Source organism: Pollicipes pollicipes, unplaced genomic scaffold, assembly GCF_011947565.3.
Source record: "Pollicipes pollicipes isolate AB1234 unplaced genomic scaffold, Ppol_2.1 Scaffold_4740;HRSCAF=5597_pilon_pilon_pilon, whole genome shotgun sequence".
Taxonomy (NCBI): domain Eukaryota; kingdom Metazoa; phylum Arthropoda; class Thecostraca; order Pollicipedomorpha; family Pollicipedidae; genus Pollicipes; species Pollicipes pollicipes.
The window spans coordinates 4,223,910-4,243,566 of record NW_023596545.1 but is presented as its reverse complement, the minus strand read 5'-3'; the positions used below and the strand labels follow the sequence as shown (position 1 = coordinate 4,243,566).

The 19,657-nt window shown below is 59.7% G+C and overlaps 1 protein-coding gene across 3 annotated transcripts; it reads right to left on the bottom strand.

The window, feature by feature from the left end:
- Nucleotides 1-640: 640 nt before the first annotated feature.
- LOC119099186 (vegetative cell wall protein gp1) lies at nucleotides 641-19,548 on the bottom strand. 3 transcript variants are annotated; one of them, XM_037222295.1, is made up of 6 exons: nucleotides 19,394-19,548; nucleotides 16,317-16,512; nucleotides 15,863-16,054; nucleotides 15,115-15,574; nucleotides 14,786-14,854; nucleotides 641-909 (listed from the first exon to the last, which is right to left on the bottom strand). In XM_037222295.1, the coding sequence occupies exons 2-6, from the start codon at nucleotides 16,503-16,505 to the stop codon at nucleotides 680-682; spliced, it is 1,140 nt and encodes a 379-aa protein (XP_037078190.1). In that variant the 5' UTR covers nucleotides 16,506-16,512; nucleotides 19,394-19,548; the 3' UTR covers nucleotides 641-679. The 3 variants fall into 3 exon arrangements, with proteins under 3 accessions (XP_037078190.1, XP_037078191.1, XP_037078188.1); XM_037222296.1 differs by lacking the exon at nucleotides 641-909 and adding an exon at nucleotides 4,680-5,384; XM_037222293.1 differs by lacking the exon at nucleotides 641-909 and adding an exon at nucleotides 6,716-6,977.
- Nucleotides 19,549-19,657: the final 109 nt, after the last annotated feature.

The following is a 19,657-nucleotide window of genomic DNA, read 5'->3' as shown; positions in this document are numbered from 1 at the left end:
AAATGATGCTGCTTAGCAAACTCCGTATTTGGGTGTAGCACGTTTTATTCCATTTGACCACCAAGGTAGCCGCGCACTGCCCGAACTAATGCCGATCGAACACAACAGCAGCGATACATAGTGATGCATTCGCCGAAGTGCTATGCCAGCGGTGAGAATGACGCTGATGTATACCAGCACACGCCCGCACCAGGACGCAGCCAAGACGTCACCTCCGAGCGTGGCGCGCCAGGGCTCCACTAGTCACGGTAGGGGCGGCCGACTGGCCTGCTCAGAGCCGTAGAGCGCTCCACAGCACTCGCTCGGGAGCTTCTCCATGGCGGCACCCATCCGCATTGACTAGTCCAGGCCTCCGGCCGGCGCAGCGCGTGCCGACACCGCACGAGAGTACGTGCAGCAGGGTCGCAAGGCACCGGCGCCGACGATCACCGGCAGTCAGCCCAGCCGCGACACCGAACCTCCGCGCCCACATCGGTTTCGTTCACCCGTGTCGCGTCGAGGAAGGCTCACTGGACGGCGCCAGTGCGCAGCTCACCAGCTTCCATTTGCCACTTTGCACCAGCCGGCCCGCACGCCCTCTGGGGCCACCGTTCCTCCCCCCCCCCCCCCCTCCTCCGCGCCGCCGCGCCAGTCCCGGCAGCCTCCGGTCGGCCAGTGCCGGCGGCGAGCGCGCACCGCATCATTTCATCATCTCGGGGTGGGCGGCGCGGCAGTGGCGTAGCAGGTTGGCGCGGGTGGAATAGTGCACGCCGCAGACGGCGCACGCGGTCAGACCGCGGTGCAGCGCCAGGTGCCGGTTCAGGGTGCGCCGGCCGGCGAACACCTTGCCGCAGATCTGACAGCGTGCCTTGTAGTCGCCGCTGCTGCTGCTGCCGCCACCACCGCCGCCGCCGCCGCCGCCGCCGCCGCCTGCAACAGCGGCGGAGCGTCAGGGCACGTGGCGGCGGCGGCGGCGGCGACACGTCAGTCACACTGCCCCCGGCAGGTGGCGCTCAGAGGCGTGCGCACCGGCGCCCGGTTGGCCCGGTCCGAGGCGGGCACTTGGCTGGCGAGTTCATGGAGCTCCCCTCTGACGTCTACCGGGGGACGGACGCCGACAAGCCGCGCTCCTCGCCCTCGAACCACGCCCCGCAGCGAGCGAGGACGCCGTGCCCACCGGGCGCGCTGCGCTCGCCCGGCACGGTCCAGCACCGGCCCGCCTGTCCTCGCTCCACACCTACACGCCACGTTCTGCCGGTACGACTGCGCCTCTAGGCGCGCTGCGCCGCCGACTGCGCCTTCTAGGCGTGGTGCGCCGCCTACTCCGCCTGCGCCGCCTGCGCCTGTCCACCATGGCTGGCGCAGCAGGTGCGCCTTCAGCTGGCTGATGCGTTGTGAAGACGCGGCCGCAGGCGCCGCACGTCGTGCGACCCTCGTGGAAGGCCTTGTGGTGCGAGCGGTTGTACCAGTTCATGACCTTGCCGCACTGGCGGCAGTGGTAGGAGAAGCTGGCCGGCCGGCGATCTGCGGACACACAGAAGGCCGCCGGTCAGCCACGGCCCCCGCCGCGCCGGCTTCGGGGCATCGGACCGCTGACATCAGGTCAGGCTCGACCCAGCCCTCTGCTGTGCCAGGCACCGGTCGTCGGACCGCTGACGCCGGGTCAGGCTCGACCCAGCCCCCTGCTGCGCCAGGCGCCGGTCGTCGGACCGCTGACGCCGGGACAGGGTCACCCCGGCCCTCTGCTGCGCCAGCCGCCGGTCGTCGGACCGCTGAACGCCGGGGCCAGGGTCACCCCGGCCCTCTGCTGCGCCAGGCGCCGGTCGTCGGACCGCTGACGCCGGGTCAGGGTCACCCCGGCCCTCTGCCGCGCCAGGCGCCGGTCATCGGACTGCTGACGCCGAGTCAGGGTCACCCCGGCCCTCTGCCGCGCCAGGCGCCGGTCGTCGGACCGCGGACGCCGGGTCAGGGTCAACCGACAGGAGGGAGGTTCGGGAGGTGTCAGGTCACCGCCGTGCCGAGGCCATCGGATCAGCCGTCCAGGCTCGATTTAACCGGGTCGGTCGCCCGCATCTGACGGCGTGACTGGCCGGCCGCCCCACCCGGGCGCAGCCCACTTCCAGCGAGGTGTCACTGCCTCCGCCAAGGCCGGACACAAGCCGCCGGGACCGCCACAACAACGCTCCATGAAGCGTTGGCAGCGGGGGAGCTCGATTGTAGCCATCCTGACTGCGGTGGATTCCAGTCGGACTGTCGCGGAGCTCTCCTTCGTGTGCGACAATCCAGACGCGATTGATGAAAAAATGATGCACGTATTGCCTCAACCGATATGTATACACTGTCATTATGATTTTATTCGATGTGCTATACCACGTCTGGTGAGCATATGAGGTGGATCTCCAGCCCACGGCTGTCCAGCAGACGCTCGCGGCCCTCCCGCTCGGTCCCGCACAAACAGCCGACGCAGAGCACAGCCGCGCGCAGTCGTTGTCACCTCACAGACACACCACCGGGTCATCCCCCACAGACGCCGTGTCAGACGCCACAAAAGGCTTGCAGGCCCAGCCTGAGTCCAACCACCGGGTGCCGTAACCGGCGGTTCGGCGTCTCGGCCCGGCCGGCAGCGACCTCCCTGCGACCGCCCTGCGGCCGGCCGTTCAGCGCCGCGCGGCGGCCGGCACCCGGCATCACAGATCGGACCGACGCCAGCGCACAGCGGTTGACGTGCCTCTTGTAGGCCTTGAGGGACGAGAGCCGGCGGCCGCAGCGGGCGCACCCAGTAACGGCCCTCGTGCACGGCACTTGTGATGCGAGCGCGCCGTCCAGGAGACGGCCTTGAGACACACGGGGCAGCGGTAGACGAGGCGCGCCGGCCTCCGTCACCTCCCCGTGCTGCTGGTCGATCCCTGGCCGCCGCCAACCTGCCGCCACACAGCAGGGCGTCAGCCGCGCCGCGCCCCAGCCGTGCCGCGACTCTGCCCCGTCCGCCGCCGCCCGCCGCCGACTCGCTGCTGACACGTAGCAATGATGGCTCCATAAGCCTCCAGTCACGTTATTCTTGGTGGAAGCCGGGGCCGGTGAAAGCACGCTTTTGCGGTGGGTGTTATTTTGATTGTTCCGTCGTCCACAGCAGAGGCGTCCGTCATGACGCGTCTCTCTGCCGGGGAGGCGGATGAGATGGAGGAACCGGAAGCGGCAGCTGCCGGGGACGCCTCTGCTACCTCTCGCCCATGCCCCCCCCTCCCCCCCCTACACACAAACACGGTCCCCTTCAGTGGCTGTGGCAGCCGGCGCGCGTCCAAGCTGGGGCTTCGCTTGCGAGCTGGTGGCGCCGCCCTGGCCGGCCGGAGTGCCAGCTTGTCTCCAGCTGGCAGTGGAGAACCAGCCGAGCGGTGCGGGCCAACCACACAATGGGCCCGCCGGCAGCTGGCGCGGCCTGGGGTGAGCCGTCAATAGCGACACCCCATTGGGGAGGGGTAGGGGAGTGGGCCGACCCCTATGTGAAGCCCTCGCCGCGCACCAGCTGCGCGACTACCGCGGGTTTCGAGGGAGAGATTCCAGTCGTCTATGCACGTAAACGATCGCTCAAACCATTTGAGGTAGTACTGCAGAAATACCATGAATGAGTGTTTGCTCGCCCTACTAAGGGGATACTAAGGGAAGGGGATTCGGTCTCTTGGGAGTACGACTGCATGATGTTGTGCAGCATTCGCTTGCTAGATTACTGAAGGCTTTTTCATGGTCGGCATGCCACTATATTTCAAGTTCACTGGAAAGAATACCAGCTGGATGTGGACCCACCACACCACTCCTCAGACCTCAACGATAGGATCCAAATTCACAAGCCTGTTAGCAGAACCGGTTGATTTCCGATGATAAAGGCGCCATTCTGGCTGGAGCCGAGCCACGGTACCACAGAAACGACATACCAGTCGTCGCCACATCATTTATTCCAGCTACCAAATAAAACGCGTGCGGAAACCTCAGACGAAATCATGATTTATTTCTGCAATGAAATTCAGGCACTACCCTGGGCGTCTACATCAAAGCGAAGCTTCTTTAGGACCAAACAACAAACTGCCTCTGCTCGCCGTGCGACCAGAGAAACCGCAAAAACCCCGACCGGACGTCGACCTTCCCCCTCCGGCCTCGGCCACCCACCCCACTCATCCGCTGACGGGGCATAGGTCAACGGTCAGAGGTCGCCACCGGCTCGCCGGTCAGAGGCCACCGCGGTCACGTCGCGCCGGGCCGGGGTCAGCGAGGTCGCAGGGGTCAGGGGTCGGGTCGGTGGCCGGCGTCGGCGGCAACCGGCGGGCCCGGCCAGCCGGGCGGCGGCGGCGGCGGGCCCGGCCGCCGCACGCTGCACCGCAGTCGGTGGCTGGCGTAGCTCTGCCGGCAGGCCATGACCCGGCCGCAGTTGGCGCACGTGGTCTGCCCGCGGTGCACAGCCTTGTGGTGCGAGCGGCGCGTCCAGGTGACCGCCTTGCGGCACAAGGGGCAGCGGTACAGCACGCCGCCGCCGGCCACCACCTCGCGGTGCAGCGCGTCACCGGCGTCGGCCCGCGCCGCGGCCGGCCAGCCTGCCGGCACAGAGCCACGCGTCAGCAGCGCACGCGCCGCGCCGAGCGCTCCGAGGACCAGACCGCACCGCGGCGGGCAGAGGCCGCACTGCAGAGGTGGCGCCCGGGGACCGATGCTCGGCCGGCCGCCGCCACAGGCAAGACTGCGCCGACAGGTTTCGGCACATGGTCAGAGTTGACCAGCAAGCATACGCGGCCTGCACCGCTCGTCCACCCAAGATCGGTTTTCACTCATGTGGCTGTGCATACGACCGGTGTGATTCAGACAGCAGCCGCAGAATATGAATTTATTGATGAGGTACACCACAGTAGGGACGTACTAATACCAAAGTCGGCCTGCACGCCCCGCCGCGAACGCGGCAATCCCTTCCACCGTCCACTTCACCAACGTCTCCAGCACGGTCACCGCCGGCCTCCCCCTCCGGAGGCCGGCCTGCGTCGTCCGCACGACCCGACCCGCATCGAGCAGTCTCTCCCAGCGCACCCGGCGCCCCTCGCGCGCCCTCTGCCCGCGCTCGCGCCCGTTCGGCAGTCGCTCGGCACTGCCGGCGCTCTTGTGCTTCTCCCCGCCGGCAAACCGCGCGCTGGCCGGCCACTACACTACCGGGCCCATCTTGCAGTTCATGCGGTGCCGCCAGAGGCTGGCCACGCTGACGAAGCTGCGGCCGCAGCGCGTGCAGCTGGCGCGGCCGCTGTGCGTAGCGCGGTGGTGCGAGCGGTGCGACCACGGCACGCGCTCGTCACACTGCGCCAGCGGACACACGTACAGCAGGCGGCCGTCGGCCGTCAGCAGCCGGTGGCGCAAGTCGTCGGCGTGCGCCCCTGCCGGCACAGGTCACACAGCAGGTCAGCAGGGCGCCGCCCCCGCCGCCCGCTCGGCACCGCGCTAGCCGGACTGAGCCGGTTTCGGACGAAAGGTCTGGAGCGCGCGCCGGGTCACCACGTCAAGCCCTCGGCGGTAACCTAGGCCAGTTGGCCAGCGCAGGCCATCTACGGCTCGCGACACGAGGTCCGCCGGTCGCCGAGCGATCGCTCCGAGCTCGCCCGCTGCTGGGCGGCCGGCTGTCAGCTCGTGGAGCCGGCACCGAGCGACTGACAAGAAGCGTGCCGCTGGTCGCACCCGTCCGCAGTGGCGCCTGGTCGCCACGCTCATCCGCGCTTGCAAGCAATGCCGGCAGAGACATTCCTACATGTGTCGCGTTAACATGAGTATCGTTTGACGCTGTCAATCCAAAGTGTCCGAAAATACCAATTACTCCTACTACCCAGCCAATCCTAAGCCATGTGGTCCAGTCGCGCAAGAAACCGAGCTGACCCCCGATGTACTAAACACCGTTCGTTTATGGGGGTATGGCACATCCGACATTCTGTCCTATCTGTTTCCCTTATGTTGGCCTCAATGCCGCCACATGTAGTCCAGCATTCAGTCAGGATAAAAAGGAACCGAAGACCACATGTATTTCAGCGGCTATCTGTGCTATATGGTACCGCCACTCTAACTCTCGGGCTGCAGGAGCGACGCTCCTAACACACATCATCGCAGGCACGGGCGACAGCAAGTCGGCTTCAAATATATAACAAAATGCATACAACCACCGTTTCCGCCAAATTCATTGTCTGTAAAAACTCAAGCAATGGAGCTAATTCCAAGGTTTACGAACAGCAATATCTTACATGGATCCGTGAGATCACTGAACACAAACCAGTCGAACATCTTCCCGCACAATATATCAATACAACTGGCAGGATAACGCTGGTCGCCTTAAAATGTATGAGTGTTGGACATCCGCGCCCTCAGTAGCATCGCCGGCTGGCGCGTAGTCTCGCAGCTGCAGCCGAGGCCCAGACCCACGCCGTTGGACCCCTAGTCCCAGCGGTCACTAAGCTGGCGCGCCGCTATATGGAGCCTTCGGCAGGCGACCAGGCCACACTCGGTGGCAAGTAGCGCGGCCAGCTGGCCGGACAGCCGCGTCCCGCCTCCGGACAGCGGCGTCACTGTCCTGATACGGCCCGCCAGCGCCTGAGCCCTGTCACGGGACCGGACAGGCGAGACGCTGCTCTCTCAGCTTCGGGCGGGGGTCCCGGCGCCGGGTCCGGCCGCCGCTGAGCGGGCCGGCCGCCGAGGCCAGACCGAGCCCCGACCCGGCTAGCGCGCCGCCGCCCCTCCTCACTGCGCCGGCGGCTTCCACTGCGGCGGCGGAGGAGGCCCCGCCACCGCAGGGCACTTGTGCTGGCGGAGGTGCCGGCGCGAGCCGAACACCACGCAGCAGGCGGCGCACGTGGTCTGGCCGCGGTGGATCGCCTTGTGGTGGGACCGGTTACTCCAGGTGACCAGTTTGGCGCAGACAGGGCACTGGTAGCGCAGCGCGCCGTCGGCGGCCAGCACGGCTGCGCTGTGGTCCCCGGGCCGGCTACCTGGCGGCAGCACGGCACAGATCAGCCGCCGGCCGCCCCAGCCTGGCACAGATCAGACGCTGACCGCCCCAGCCTGGCACAACTTAGCCGTTACCTGCCCCAACGTGGTACAGATCGGCCGCTGACCGCCCCAGCCTGGCACAACTTAGCCGTTGCCTGCCCCAGTGTGGCACACGTCAGCCGTCGGCCGCCCTAGTGTGGCACACAGTAGGCGCCAGCCGCCCCAGCATGGCACACTTCAGCCATTGCCTGCCCCAACGCGCCACAGGTCAACTGCCGGCCGCCCCAGCGCGGCCCACTTGACACATCGGCCGGCGCCTCCACGGAGCCGGTATATGCGGCATGCTCTCGCCGTGTTCCGCCTCGTCGCATCGCCCAGCGATTTTAGCAGGTTTTACAGTGTCCCTGTCGTCCTCCGGACGCTTGCCCGACCTAGGCCTCCCTGGCCACTCGTCTCGCCTCTCCAGCAGCAGTTCGGCGGCCCACCCTGCCGCAGGGCCGTCCGACTGGAGGTCACTGCCCTCACCGGCGCGCGCCCGATCAGGGCCGTCGCGCGCGGGACAGGCGACTACTGCTCACCCCACCGCGTCCCGCCCCTCGACCTCAACACGATGCCACAAAAGGAGAAAACGGCACGGAAACCTAACACAGTGGGTGCAGAGCGCGCCAATAAAAGGTCGGGAGGAGCGGGCCTGTGTTCTCCACGCGTCGGCAGTGTGTTCCGTTCCGCAGATGGGCATTGTGCCCCTGCATGCTCAGAAAGCCTCGATACAGTCCGGCCTTTCTTGCTGTGCTGTTGGGTGTGGTCTGTTCCCAGTTGCGCACAAATATAGGTGCTCGAGTAACTGCAATGTCATCATTAAGGCCTCCGCGCGCTTGCCAAGGCTCATAGTGCTTTCAGCTCGGCACCGTTACTCCATGACATTTATAACTCATTTGTTAAAACGGAAGTTATATAATATGCGAGAAGAAATAGCAGGACAGGACAAGGACAGTCGCTAGCGACAGGACAATCGCTATGAAAACAATGGGAGGTTTTATATTCCCATTAGTAAGCACCACAACACCCTCAAAAACGCACCACTGCGCACGATCTGACTAGAACCTATCATCCCTCCTAGTTGGTGCAACGTTGGACATTGCCCACTGTGTGACAACGATGTGCGATCATCTGGAGGCTTACGAGCGGGACTCGCATCTGATGATTTATTGACGCCTTCCCACGGCACTGCGCGAAACGCTAAAACCTTACGGGAAAAATGTTGTTAAACCAGCATTGCTTATCCGGTTGATGGCCAGGATTTTTGCAAAATGGCAGCAGTGGCAATGCCATTTTCGCTCGGCTTTGCTCGGCAACGCTACGGATCCAAATGCCGAGTCAGCGAGACATGAAATAATTCGGTAGCAAACTGAACAAACCGAATTCAATGTTTGCGGTTCCTACTTATTGCGGCTCCTGCTGCCTACATGCCTATTCACGGAGAATGGCGATACTTGCGTTTGACCGAGGCACGTATAGAAGCAGTCCTTCACGAAGTTCGCACATACCACTTCAGATATAAACACAAACAATACTTACAGACACGAAGAGGCGGCGCCAGGAGAGCGGCCTCGGAGTGACGCGCACCAGTCAATCCCAGGCGATGCGCGAGCCGACTGCTGATCGGAGTGCCCCTGTCCCCTCCCCTCCTCCCCCCTCTTTCTCTTTCGCTCTCTGTCTCTTTGTCACGCTTTCTCGGGAAATATGTGCCGAGCTCGACACGGCTTAATACAAAATTGCCGTCAGTGGTTCGCTTACTACCACACGACTACGCTGCCAGAAAAAATCGGTGGCTTGTGGCGAAATATATACAGCGTCACCAACCCGGTGGGTAAACGGATACTTATTCCCTGGGAGCCCATTCGGCCAAGCACATAAATGCATCTGCTTAGCTGCTCGGATCCACAACATAAGAGCTTCAAAAAGACGGACGAGTTAAACAATCAGATGCTCTCCGTGACAGATGGTTGCTGGCATCCTACAAGCAGTTGTTTACAGCAGGCCTATCGGCATCGGCAGATTACATTCAGACCGTAAGTAATCACGTGTTAAGTTATCCACAGCATGTCTTAAGGTCCGCTGAAGTTGGCGTTAGTCCGTCCAAGCATGCGGCCCGCCAGGTGCACCCCGCACCAGCCCACATCCCAGATTATGACGAGCAGCGAATGATCTCGACACCGCTCTCCAGCAGCTGGACACGGGTCGGTCCGGCCGGTGCCGACGGCGCGACACCCGAGGCCCGACCACCGCCGCTGCCGGCTAGAGCGGAGGCGCGCCGGCGCCGGCCGCCGGCTGCATGCTCTGAGCCACCAGGCCGAGCGGCGCGGCCTCCGGCTGCCGGCCGGGCGGCTCGGCGGGCGCCGGGACGGCCTCCTCCTCCGCCGCCGCTGTCGCCGAGTCACAGCCACGGAGGGCGCCGCTCGTCGCCGGCACCGAGCACAGCTGCGCGCCGCCGCCAGCGCCCAGGTCGGCCGGCCGCTGGCACTGCGAGACGGGCAGGATGCTGAGTCCCGATCCTGTGATGAGCGACCGCCAAACGGCATCCGGGAGGCCGCCACCTGCGCCCGCGGCCACCCCGGCCGGCTCGGCCTGCCTCTCCTCGCTTCCCGGGTGTACGCCGTGGGCGTCTTCCAGTCACTGATTCCAGGCGCTGGGTGTCCTCAGTCAGAGAGGCCAGGCGGAAGATGTCCACCGAGAGTGAGTCTCGGCGCCGGATCTCTTCGGCGGCGTGGGCCGGCGTCAGCAGGCCGTCCGGCGCCGCGTCCGACTCCGCGGGCCGGCCAGCCACTTCGGTCCGCTGGGTCAGCCCGAGCGGGTCTACAGTCTGTATGTCCGAGCTCCGCGTCTCTTCCGACGCCGCGTCCGCGCCTCCTGCCGCCCGCAGCACGCTGAGCTCCGCCGCCCGGTCCTGCCCGCGCCGGCTCCTCCACTCCCGCCATCTCCTTGCCCGCCGGGCCGGCCTGAATCGCGTCTCCGGCGCCGCCGGCGACCCCCGGCGGCCAGGCGGGCGACCGGGGTGCCGCCGGCCAGCACGAGCGGCCGGTACGGTGGCACGGCGGCGCCGCCCAGCGCCGGTGGATCATCGACCGCCTCAGACTCCTGCAGCAGCTCCGACTTTCACCTCGAAGTCCATCAGCAGCGGCGCCCGGCGCGGCCTCGGCGCCGCCGGCCGGCGACCAGCGTCGGCCGCGCCGGCTCCGGCATGTCGCCCAACGCCAGGAAGGCGGCGCACACCGGCTCGTGCAGCTTGCGCTGGTAGATGGACGGGCACACCTTGCCGCAGCCGGGGCACGTGGTGCGGCCCTGGTGGGCGGCGCGGTGGTGCGACCGGCTGCCCCAGGCCACCGAAGCACTGGCACAGCGAGCACCAGAAGCGGCGCGACGTGCGCAGCACGCCCGCCGGCGACATCTCCCGCTCTGTGATCCTGCTGCCGCCGGCCACGGCCTCCACCACCGTCTTGGCGCAGCCCTGCGGCAGCGCCACGCTCGGGCTGGCCAGACTCGGGTATGACGGGTACGGGTCGAGACGCGCCGGCGCCGGGCTAGTCCAGGTGGCGAACGAGGGCAGTGGCTCTCCGCGCGGCCGGACGAGGGAGCGCGGCTCCGCGCGAGGCCCCGGCGGCGGCAGCCGGTCGCCGCCGGTCAGCAGCGAGCGCAGCACGCCCGCCGGAGGGACGGGAGGCGGCGGCTGCTGAGCGCCGCCGCCTCCCGGCGGCACAAGCGGGGCTCGCTGCGGGACTCGCAGCGGCGCCCGCAGCGCGGCGCCCAGCCGGGCCGCCAACAGGGCCGGCAGCGGCTGGCGCTCGGGCCGCGCCGGCGGCCGTCACCTGCCGCACCAGCAGGCCTTGCGCACGCAGCCGCGCTAGCTGCTGGGAGAGTGCGGCGGCCGGCGGCGCGCCGTAGAGTTGGGTGGGCGCGAGTGCGCAGCGGCCGCGGCGCGCCCGGGTCGCTCCTCGCCGGCGCCGGCCGCCCACCTGGGAACGACGGCCGTCCGTCAGCACCCGCCGGCAGCGGGAGCGACCATCGGTGACCGGCGGCGGGTGGGACAGAGTCGGCCCGGGGAGCAGCCCAGAGGAGACGGCGACCGACCGTGTCCGGCTCGACCAGCCGAACCTTTAGCGGGCGGTGACAAACGCACGCCATGACGTGTTTCCCGCGACGACAGCGTTGTGAAGCCGTCGCCCCTTCCAGCGTCCCCACTGGGCATATTTCAGTTTCCTTACTGATGTCGTCGGGAGACAGCGCGAGACGATTTGTATAGAAAGTAGTTGTAAATAATTCCCAGATTTATAGACGTTTGAGTTGTCAATTGACGATGTCCGCTAGTCGTGCTTCAGTATAACGTGGTTCCGTATCAGTCATTTAGGGCCACAGAATTGTGAATTGCTACGAATGCCAATGATGATTATGATACGTTATAAATTGCACATGTCACTACAGATTGACTCATATCGTTTCCACAAATTCACATCATAATGCCGCGAGAAGTATTTAAACGAAAATTTACTACCTCACTGTGCCGTCGTGAGGTAGTAAATTAAATTTACTACGTCACTGTGCAGGGCCGTCTACCGCTCAGTCTGGTTGTGCTTACGACGCACCATGGAATAATAATGGTCTGATGAGAAGGGACGACCTCCGAACACCGCAACAAAATTCCTCGTCTAAAACATCTGCGTCCATTCTGGCAACTTAGAGTGCCACCACAATTCCCACGCATCAGAGGTCGGCGTTTGACAGCATTAGCGAAATAGCGCTACTACTTTCAGTGTGCTGCCTGTGACGCATATATTACTGCTCAGTTCGCGTATGCCCCAGCCTACAGGACGAAATGACTAACCAAAACTGGAGTCAATCTTGGCGTTCCCAAACGTTGCCATCTCGCTGTTTCTAACAAGCATGCAGCGACGTCCACGTGGAGTCGAATCAATCGCCGATCATTCTGGTGGTGTTTTTTGATACTCGGCACAGGACAAAATAGAGGGTTAGCTCTCTGTCCACCTGCAATTGTGTTCTCTCTGGCACGTAATGTTCGTTTCTGTTCTGTTTTTCTTTGTTTTACTTTGTTTTGTTCCGCAAGAGTTTTGCGGACGAATGGCATGCCTGCCTACTGGCCGAGCGCTAGGGCGTAGGCGGGCCTGTATCTGACAGACCATGCGCCGGCGTGGAACGCGCCTCCGCTGGAGAGCCGCGGCGCGGCGCGGCGCCGCCGCACTGCGCTGGGCGGGCGGCCGGCGGCTGCAGTGACGCCCCGCCGGCGGCCGGCGCGGGGGCCACCTGCCGCCCGCCGCCGCCGCCGCCCGGCTCCGGCGGCACACACACAGACAGACACACAGACAGACAGGCGCGGGGCCAGGACGTCCTTACGGCACGGCGGCCGGCGGCGGGCGGGGCCCGCAGCGGGGCGGAGTTCAGCGGAGTTCGGGCCGCGGGAACGTGCGGCATCGATTCCGCAGTCGACTGGTGTCATCTTATGCGCCGCCTGCTCAGCGTCCGCGTCACCGCGTCAAGACCGCCGCGTTTTGAAAGCTGGCGTCGGCAATGCATTAGTAATGGTCGCCTCCTCGTGCGACTCACGAGTTCGGAGTATGAACGACACCAATCGACCCCAGCAACAATGCCGGCGTTCACTTCCCCAGAAAGCCACCGCGGAAGGGCCACTCCCTGAACTCCCGTGGCTCCCGAACGGACGAGCCGAACGGTGACCGGACTACAGCCACTCAGCGAGCGGCAGGGACAATCAACCACCCTCGTGGCAGTCGTGCAAAGCTAACGGTTCCGCCGTCCGTGCTGTAAGGACGCCCCGACACGCGGGACACACGCCAGCGCCGAACAGATGGCGCGTCGCGTCGGACAGGCACAGCCTCCGACCAAGCACCGTCGCTCGCGGTCAAATGGCTGCCGGGACGAGACGGACTGAATTCATTGCGAAAGCGTGAGCAACTACTCGACGTTTTTTACCGGGCAATTCACTGGCGAGACGGACCTGACCCTCTCAGGCAGAGCGCACGTAAAGATAATTTTGAAAAAAAAATCAGGATGAATAAGCCCATTCTCGTCGAAAGAGAGGACAACAAGCCAGGTAATATCTACCAGATGAATGCAAGATCCCGCCACTTTTGCCGGGTCTGGAAATTCGGAGGACGGGCAGCCCGGCTGGTTACCAAGAACCCACAATTTAACAAGATGCAACGAGGACTGCCATCTAAAATGACCCGCATAATGGCGAACGCGAAGCCGTCCGCACAGACTCCCACACTCGACATCGCAGGGAGCCGGTACTTCGAGCTGGACCCGTGGTCTGGGTTCGGAGCACGCAGCCCCGGTCATTCCGCCACGTTTGTGACGTCACAGCCCGCCACATTCAGCTGACTGCGATCTCTGAAAGGCCGCCGACGGCTGCCCAATGAGCGCCAGCTGACGCGTGACGTCACGCCACGCGATCAATAGCGGCGGGACGCCCGCCCGCCAGACGACCGCCCGCGGGGGGATGGGGAGAGAGGAGAGGCGAGGCATGGCTCCATTTGACCGCGAGAAACAAAAGCGGCCGGCCTTGTTCCCAGAGATCTCGATGCTCAGCTACGCGGCCAGGTGCACCCCGACAACCTGCCCTTTCCTGCATCGCAATGCTTAAGTCAACCTGAAGCTAAGTGGATGAGCTGTCTAGAAAGTCTCCACGCCGGATTGTGAAAGTCGACAATCATAACTGCCTCCCGCCCCCACAACGCATGAAGCTACATTACCCCAACCGTGGCGGATGGTTGACCCACAATGCCTAGCAAATCACAGCACTGCACAGCACTTCCAACTACGGCCACAGCTACATCGAAATACTTTTTATGCTGAGACTACCGAATGTAAACCTAACGTTCACCAGGCCAACAGCCAAACCGAAAAGGTGGATTATTTCAAGGCGTGTTTAGACCGCAATAACACCAGCGGCAGTTCAACAGAATTGAACATCAACTGAATGACCGGACCCAAAAGCTCCAAGCGAGTTCACAAAATGCGCGGCGTGCAAACGAGAATATTCGGGAGGCATAGAATGTTTTTCTGACTATCTCAGTTTAAAAGCGCAAAGATAAAAGTAAAGACTCTAACCCCAAACCCATCGCGTAAACCAACAGCGCGCCATTCTTCAGTGTGACTGATCCAGGTCGTCAGCTGCATAAGCGGCTTCTAGGCGAATCGATGCATATTTTGCTATCGATAGCGACCAGAAGTTGCGTCTGGCACTTTGAACCTAAACCATCTGCCATAGCTGGCATCGCGACGGACTTTCGGAGCGTCTGTGAGGAGACCGAATCCATTCCATCCATGACCTGAATCTCTCAACATGGCCAGCGGTTCTGTTCGTGTCCGTTGTCGTCTCGTACTCCATATTTCGTTCACCCCAAAAATTTCGAGGAACGTCGTTAGCGAATGCGCGCTCACCTCACTGATGTCCAACGGTTATTTATCGCCATCCCCAACATTGATGTTTCATCAATCCGTGGCACAGAATTCAATCACCTGGCAAACTAACTTCGCCATGAAAATTCATGACCGTGCAAAAACCGTATCGATTTTATGCACCTGAGGGCCAGGATGACAGATGTACCGCCGTGTCAACCCAATATTCCTACTCGGCGCCAATGGCAACGCGCGTTCAACCTCGACCGCTAACAATAAATTAACCCCCGCAACACCACTAGACTTACAACTGTAGCTGAGCATCGGGACCTGGGAAGAAGTTCGGCCAGTGGAGAAATACATGAAATTGACCTACCTGGTGTTGCACTATCTGAGTGTTCTTGTGAGGGGAAGCTCGAAGGACCGGCGACAGCTGCCAAAAGGTCTGGAACAGACAGACACGACAGGTTTGCAACACGGTTCTCATTTAACAGCTGCATTTTTTCCCTAGCCTCACAGACCACTTTCACCAAAGCTTCAAACATCACCGGCACGCGCACACGGTGCACGGCACTCACACGTAGCTAGACCCAACACGCGCAGTCGAGGGGAAGAACGGCGCACGACTCACGCGCCACCACGGCCGCTCCGGGGGCGGCGCGCGGCTCCAGAGGCCGCGACCGAGCCGCCACCGCGCCCACTGACCTTCGTCCTGGAACTCGTGCGGCGGCGGGTGGGCGGGCGTGCCGCCCAGGAAGCCCATGTGCACATTGTCTGCGTCCGTGAGCAGCGGCATCACGCCGCTGCTCGAGCTGTTCTCGCCGCCGTACCCGTCACCATCAACGTCCTCCAGCACCAGCGGCTCCTCCTTGACGCACATGGGCTCGGAGCCGGGCCGCGGCGGCGCCGGCGGCGTGTCGAGCGGCGCTGCCGCCGGCGGCGGCGCCGACGGCTGTTGCTCCACGCTGCGTGCTCGCTTCGGTGAGAGCAGGCCGTCGGTGGACGGCGGTGGTGAGTGGGAGCGCTTGGGCGGTGGCGGTGGCAGCGGCGGCGGTGGTGGTGGCGGCAGCGCCGGCGCCGGCCGCTGCCGCACTGGTTCGGGTGATAACCGCGGAGGCGGCGGCGGCGGGGCGGACGGTGCAGACGACTTCGGCTTTCTTGGTGGCTGGCAAAGATGAGCAATGTGTGAGCGCACAGTGAGTGCCCGGCATAAACATCAACAGTGAGCTCCACACCAGGGTGCTGAAGTGCATGATGGCAATAGGAATTATTTAGATATGCTTCACAAACAAATTCCAAGCACAATGATAGTTTCTGGCAAGCACTGTGTGTGCACCTGGTCACAACGCACCTGCGCAAGGCTTATCAACTGAAACAGGCACTATTCTGGCGTCTCTGTCCACCCGGCATCATCTTACTCCATGTCCATGAGGCAATGCTTGTGGGTTCTCACCTCTGGTTGCGCTGGCGGTTCGTCATCACCTGTGAGACCTCGCACCTGGAGCGTCTCTGCAGTCTTCAGGAAGGAGCCCAACTCACTCTGGGCAACATTCACCTTGCCCCGGTACATAAATTCCACTATGTTGGCCAGGTCTTTGAAGGAAATATCCCGCATGAAGAACACTGGATGTGTTCCCAGATTACCCTGAGGGCCAGGAGACAAAGTCAGTTGAGTTCTGTTGAAGAATATCTTATTAGGATTGGTCCATTTTTGGATGCACACAGCTTTTTACAACACAGGATATTCCATAATGTTATTATCTATGATATGACAAAATGGCATAGGGTATTCCATGTTATCACTATGATATGACAAAATAATGCACATACCAATTCATTTAAAAATGTCTTGTAATCTGATCCGTTTAACTCACAGCACATAATGCAGCAGCATACAAAGTTCTCACCTTGAGAACATCCCTGAAGTATGGACTGCAAGCAGACAGCATCATTCTGTGCACTTTTATCTGCTGGCCCTGAGCACACAATGTCACATCGACCAGCTCTCCATCACGCCTAAGGTCATTAAAGAGGCTGGTCACACTTGTCTGGTAGCTGTTCCACTGAAGACAAAAGTTTTGCCCCTCATCCATCATGAGCAACCTGGAAACAAACAAAAACTATCAATACACACAAAAAGGCAGCTTTCTTGCAATTGTGGATGACAGTAAGCCCAAGACATTTTCTTCACCACAAATATACACCTACAAGAAAGTAAAAAATTGTTCTGTGTGAGCAACGTGAGATGAAGGCAGGCTGTTCCTGAAACTTCGACGGCATCGCGTGCCACACTCAAACCACAACTAAACGAGGGGTACTGCTCGCGGGTTGTAGCCGAATCACAGCCCATATCACACAATCTTTCCTGTCAATGCACTCAGTGCCCAGGTCCGTTGCTGCTCACCAGCACACGTTTAACCCACCTACCGTCCAACAATGACACCGACGCGCTCATACACCGGGCCCGAGCCCGCACCCAAAACAACAACGTCTATTGACGGACCAGGGGGAAGCGCAGAGAATATCTCGCACACGGTACGGTTTAACGTTTCTGGATTACACGTAGAAAGCATTATAACGCAAGAAAACTTGATACGAAAGTACATGTCATACTTACATGTACCTCTAAAAATAAGGTGAATTACTCATATACTGATAAATAAAGTATTTTCTATTCTTTTCATATAGCATTTTCATCAAAGCTGCACCTAAAACTATCAAAAATGGGCATCATACAGAACGTAAAATGGTGACGTCAAACACCATCCCAAACACTCGCTTGGGCACGCGGAAAACCACGGCTCTGCGAGTCTCCGGCTCTTGGGGAGGATTTAGCATTGGAGAGAAGGCATATTCTCCACCAAGAAATCCAAGCTCAAAATGTCATGAAAATGCATCAAACGGTCATAAAACAACAGTATGAAACTTTTTATCGATCTACAGAGCATTGCCACAGAATCATGATCTGGGTATAAAGCTAAAGCAGGGTTTCTTGTTCTCTGTTGGGCATAACTTTAACTGGTGTGTTTATATGATTATTTACATTTTTTTAGATTTACCTTTTATTTTGGCTGGGTTTTACCAACCAATATTTTTTCCAAGAAATAAGGTCCTAGAAAGCAATACCAAAACCGATAAACAACCTCCTGTTGCTCTGTCATTGAAGCCTGCTGTTGCTTGCATCCCAGTTATGTATCCAATGGACCTTGTTTTGGAGGAGATGCACAAGATAGTGTAAATGGTTGGTATTGTAGATAAAGGCCATATATAAATTTAGCTCAGTGTCATACACTTAGAGAGGTACTGTCTCAGACTCTCAACATCAGTGAGTAGATGCAGTGATACTCACTTTAGGCAGCTGGATTGTTCTGTGAGGAGGAAATAATTCCTCCACCCCTGTTGCGTTGGCCTCCGAGCCCCCATCACACAGCAGCCTGACGTCCCAGATAGTGTAGTTTTGTACATAACTTTGTGGATGGGGTGAGCAGAGAAATCCTTTATCCCAAACAAATGGTGCAAACCATGTTCTCCCTACTTTTGACCAAGTTTTTTTCTCAAAGTGGGGGCTAGCATCCTATCCAACTAAATAGGGAACTACACACCCATTCCTAAATTAAGTACATCTAAGTCAGAAACAGCCTAGGTAGGTATCACAATGCCCCAGAATCTTTCCTCCAGGTGAGAAAGCTTGTGCATTGGCTATAATGTAGCTGCGCTAACTATTACACCCCAGATGCTCCTATTTATATTGTGGCTTGCATATTTCAACAATAAATGTAGCACTATTTGCCCTGGAGAATGGCGCAATTGGTGCATAACATTGCAAGCATCTGCTTCTATCAGCATTTGTTGGGCCTGACACCTTCACAATAGAATTATCAATATCAGCAACTTTCCATAAACTCCAAAAAAACTACAGTAGGTGCAAGCATAGACTTAGGGAAGGAAGCACTAACTTAGGAAGCTAAAAAATTTAAGAATTGCAAGCAGCCAATTTGTAATAGTCTTTGGCAATCACTGACACCAGCTAGAGCATGGTGTTTACTGTCATCTGCTGCCATAGACAGTTCTTTAGTGCCAGCTGTGGATGCAATACACATTCTCTTGGGTTACTCTGTTCTCACTACAAGCCATAATCTTAATATTTTTGTTCTCTTCCCAAAGAGCCAAAACCAAATTTTGGATACTGTGTGAGCATGGCATGTGATGCTGCAGAAGTTTCAGGAACAGCTTGCATTCATCTGACATTGCTCAAACAGAACAATTTTTCATTCTTTGCATAGTATATTTGTGGAGAACAAATGCCTTGGGGCTAAAAAAACAGAAGCACCAAGTTTCAGACAATGTGGTTGTTGTTGATATTTATTGGAGTTTAGGGGCGCGCCAACTGCAGTGGTCGTTTGGCGCCCATAACGTGAGTTTCAGACAATGATTGCCAATGTCAACAACTGTCTATTAGCTTCATAGCCTCAACAAATAAAGCAGGTGTGAGCATAGACTTAAGAAGGAAGCATTTACTTAGGAAGCAAGAAAATTTCAGACTTAAAAGCAGCCAATCTCTAATGATTTTTGGCAATCACTTGATCAGTGATGATGATCTAGCAGCACGGTGTTTACTGTCATCTGCTACCAAACAATGTCCTTCAGTGCCACCTATGAATAGAGTGCAAATTCACCTGGGCTATTTTGTTCTCACTACCAGCCATGATTTTACAACTTCTGTTCCCTCCCCAAGAGCCAAAACCAAATTTCAGACACTGATACAAATCCAGCACCTAAGCCTCGGACGACGTAACGCGACGGTCCCGGCATAGCACAACGCGAATGCATGGCGTCTTGTCAATTAAGAAACTCATTTTTTCAGTTCAATAACACAATCACTGAAAATGTGGAACGGTTCCAAATACGTGCCAAACTGGAGCCATTATCCAACACGACGAAAAACAGCACGATAAAACACCATTACTTAAACGAATACACCTACCTGGCGTTAAATTCCTGTACGTCATGCGCCCAGTTGCCCCTGCTACGCTTGCAGCTACCGCCCGGAACAAAAAGGATGGCTAGTTATCAAATATAGCGCAAAATACGCAGAGTTCCCTACGACCACACCAACCGCAACGCGCCGACGGCAACGACGCCGGACGCCGGTTGGAGACACAAAATGGCGCGACTCTCATGCCCTCAGGAGAATTGATACGGTGACCAATCGGTACGAGGGACGGTCTGGCAAAATGTTTAAAACCAA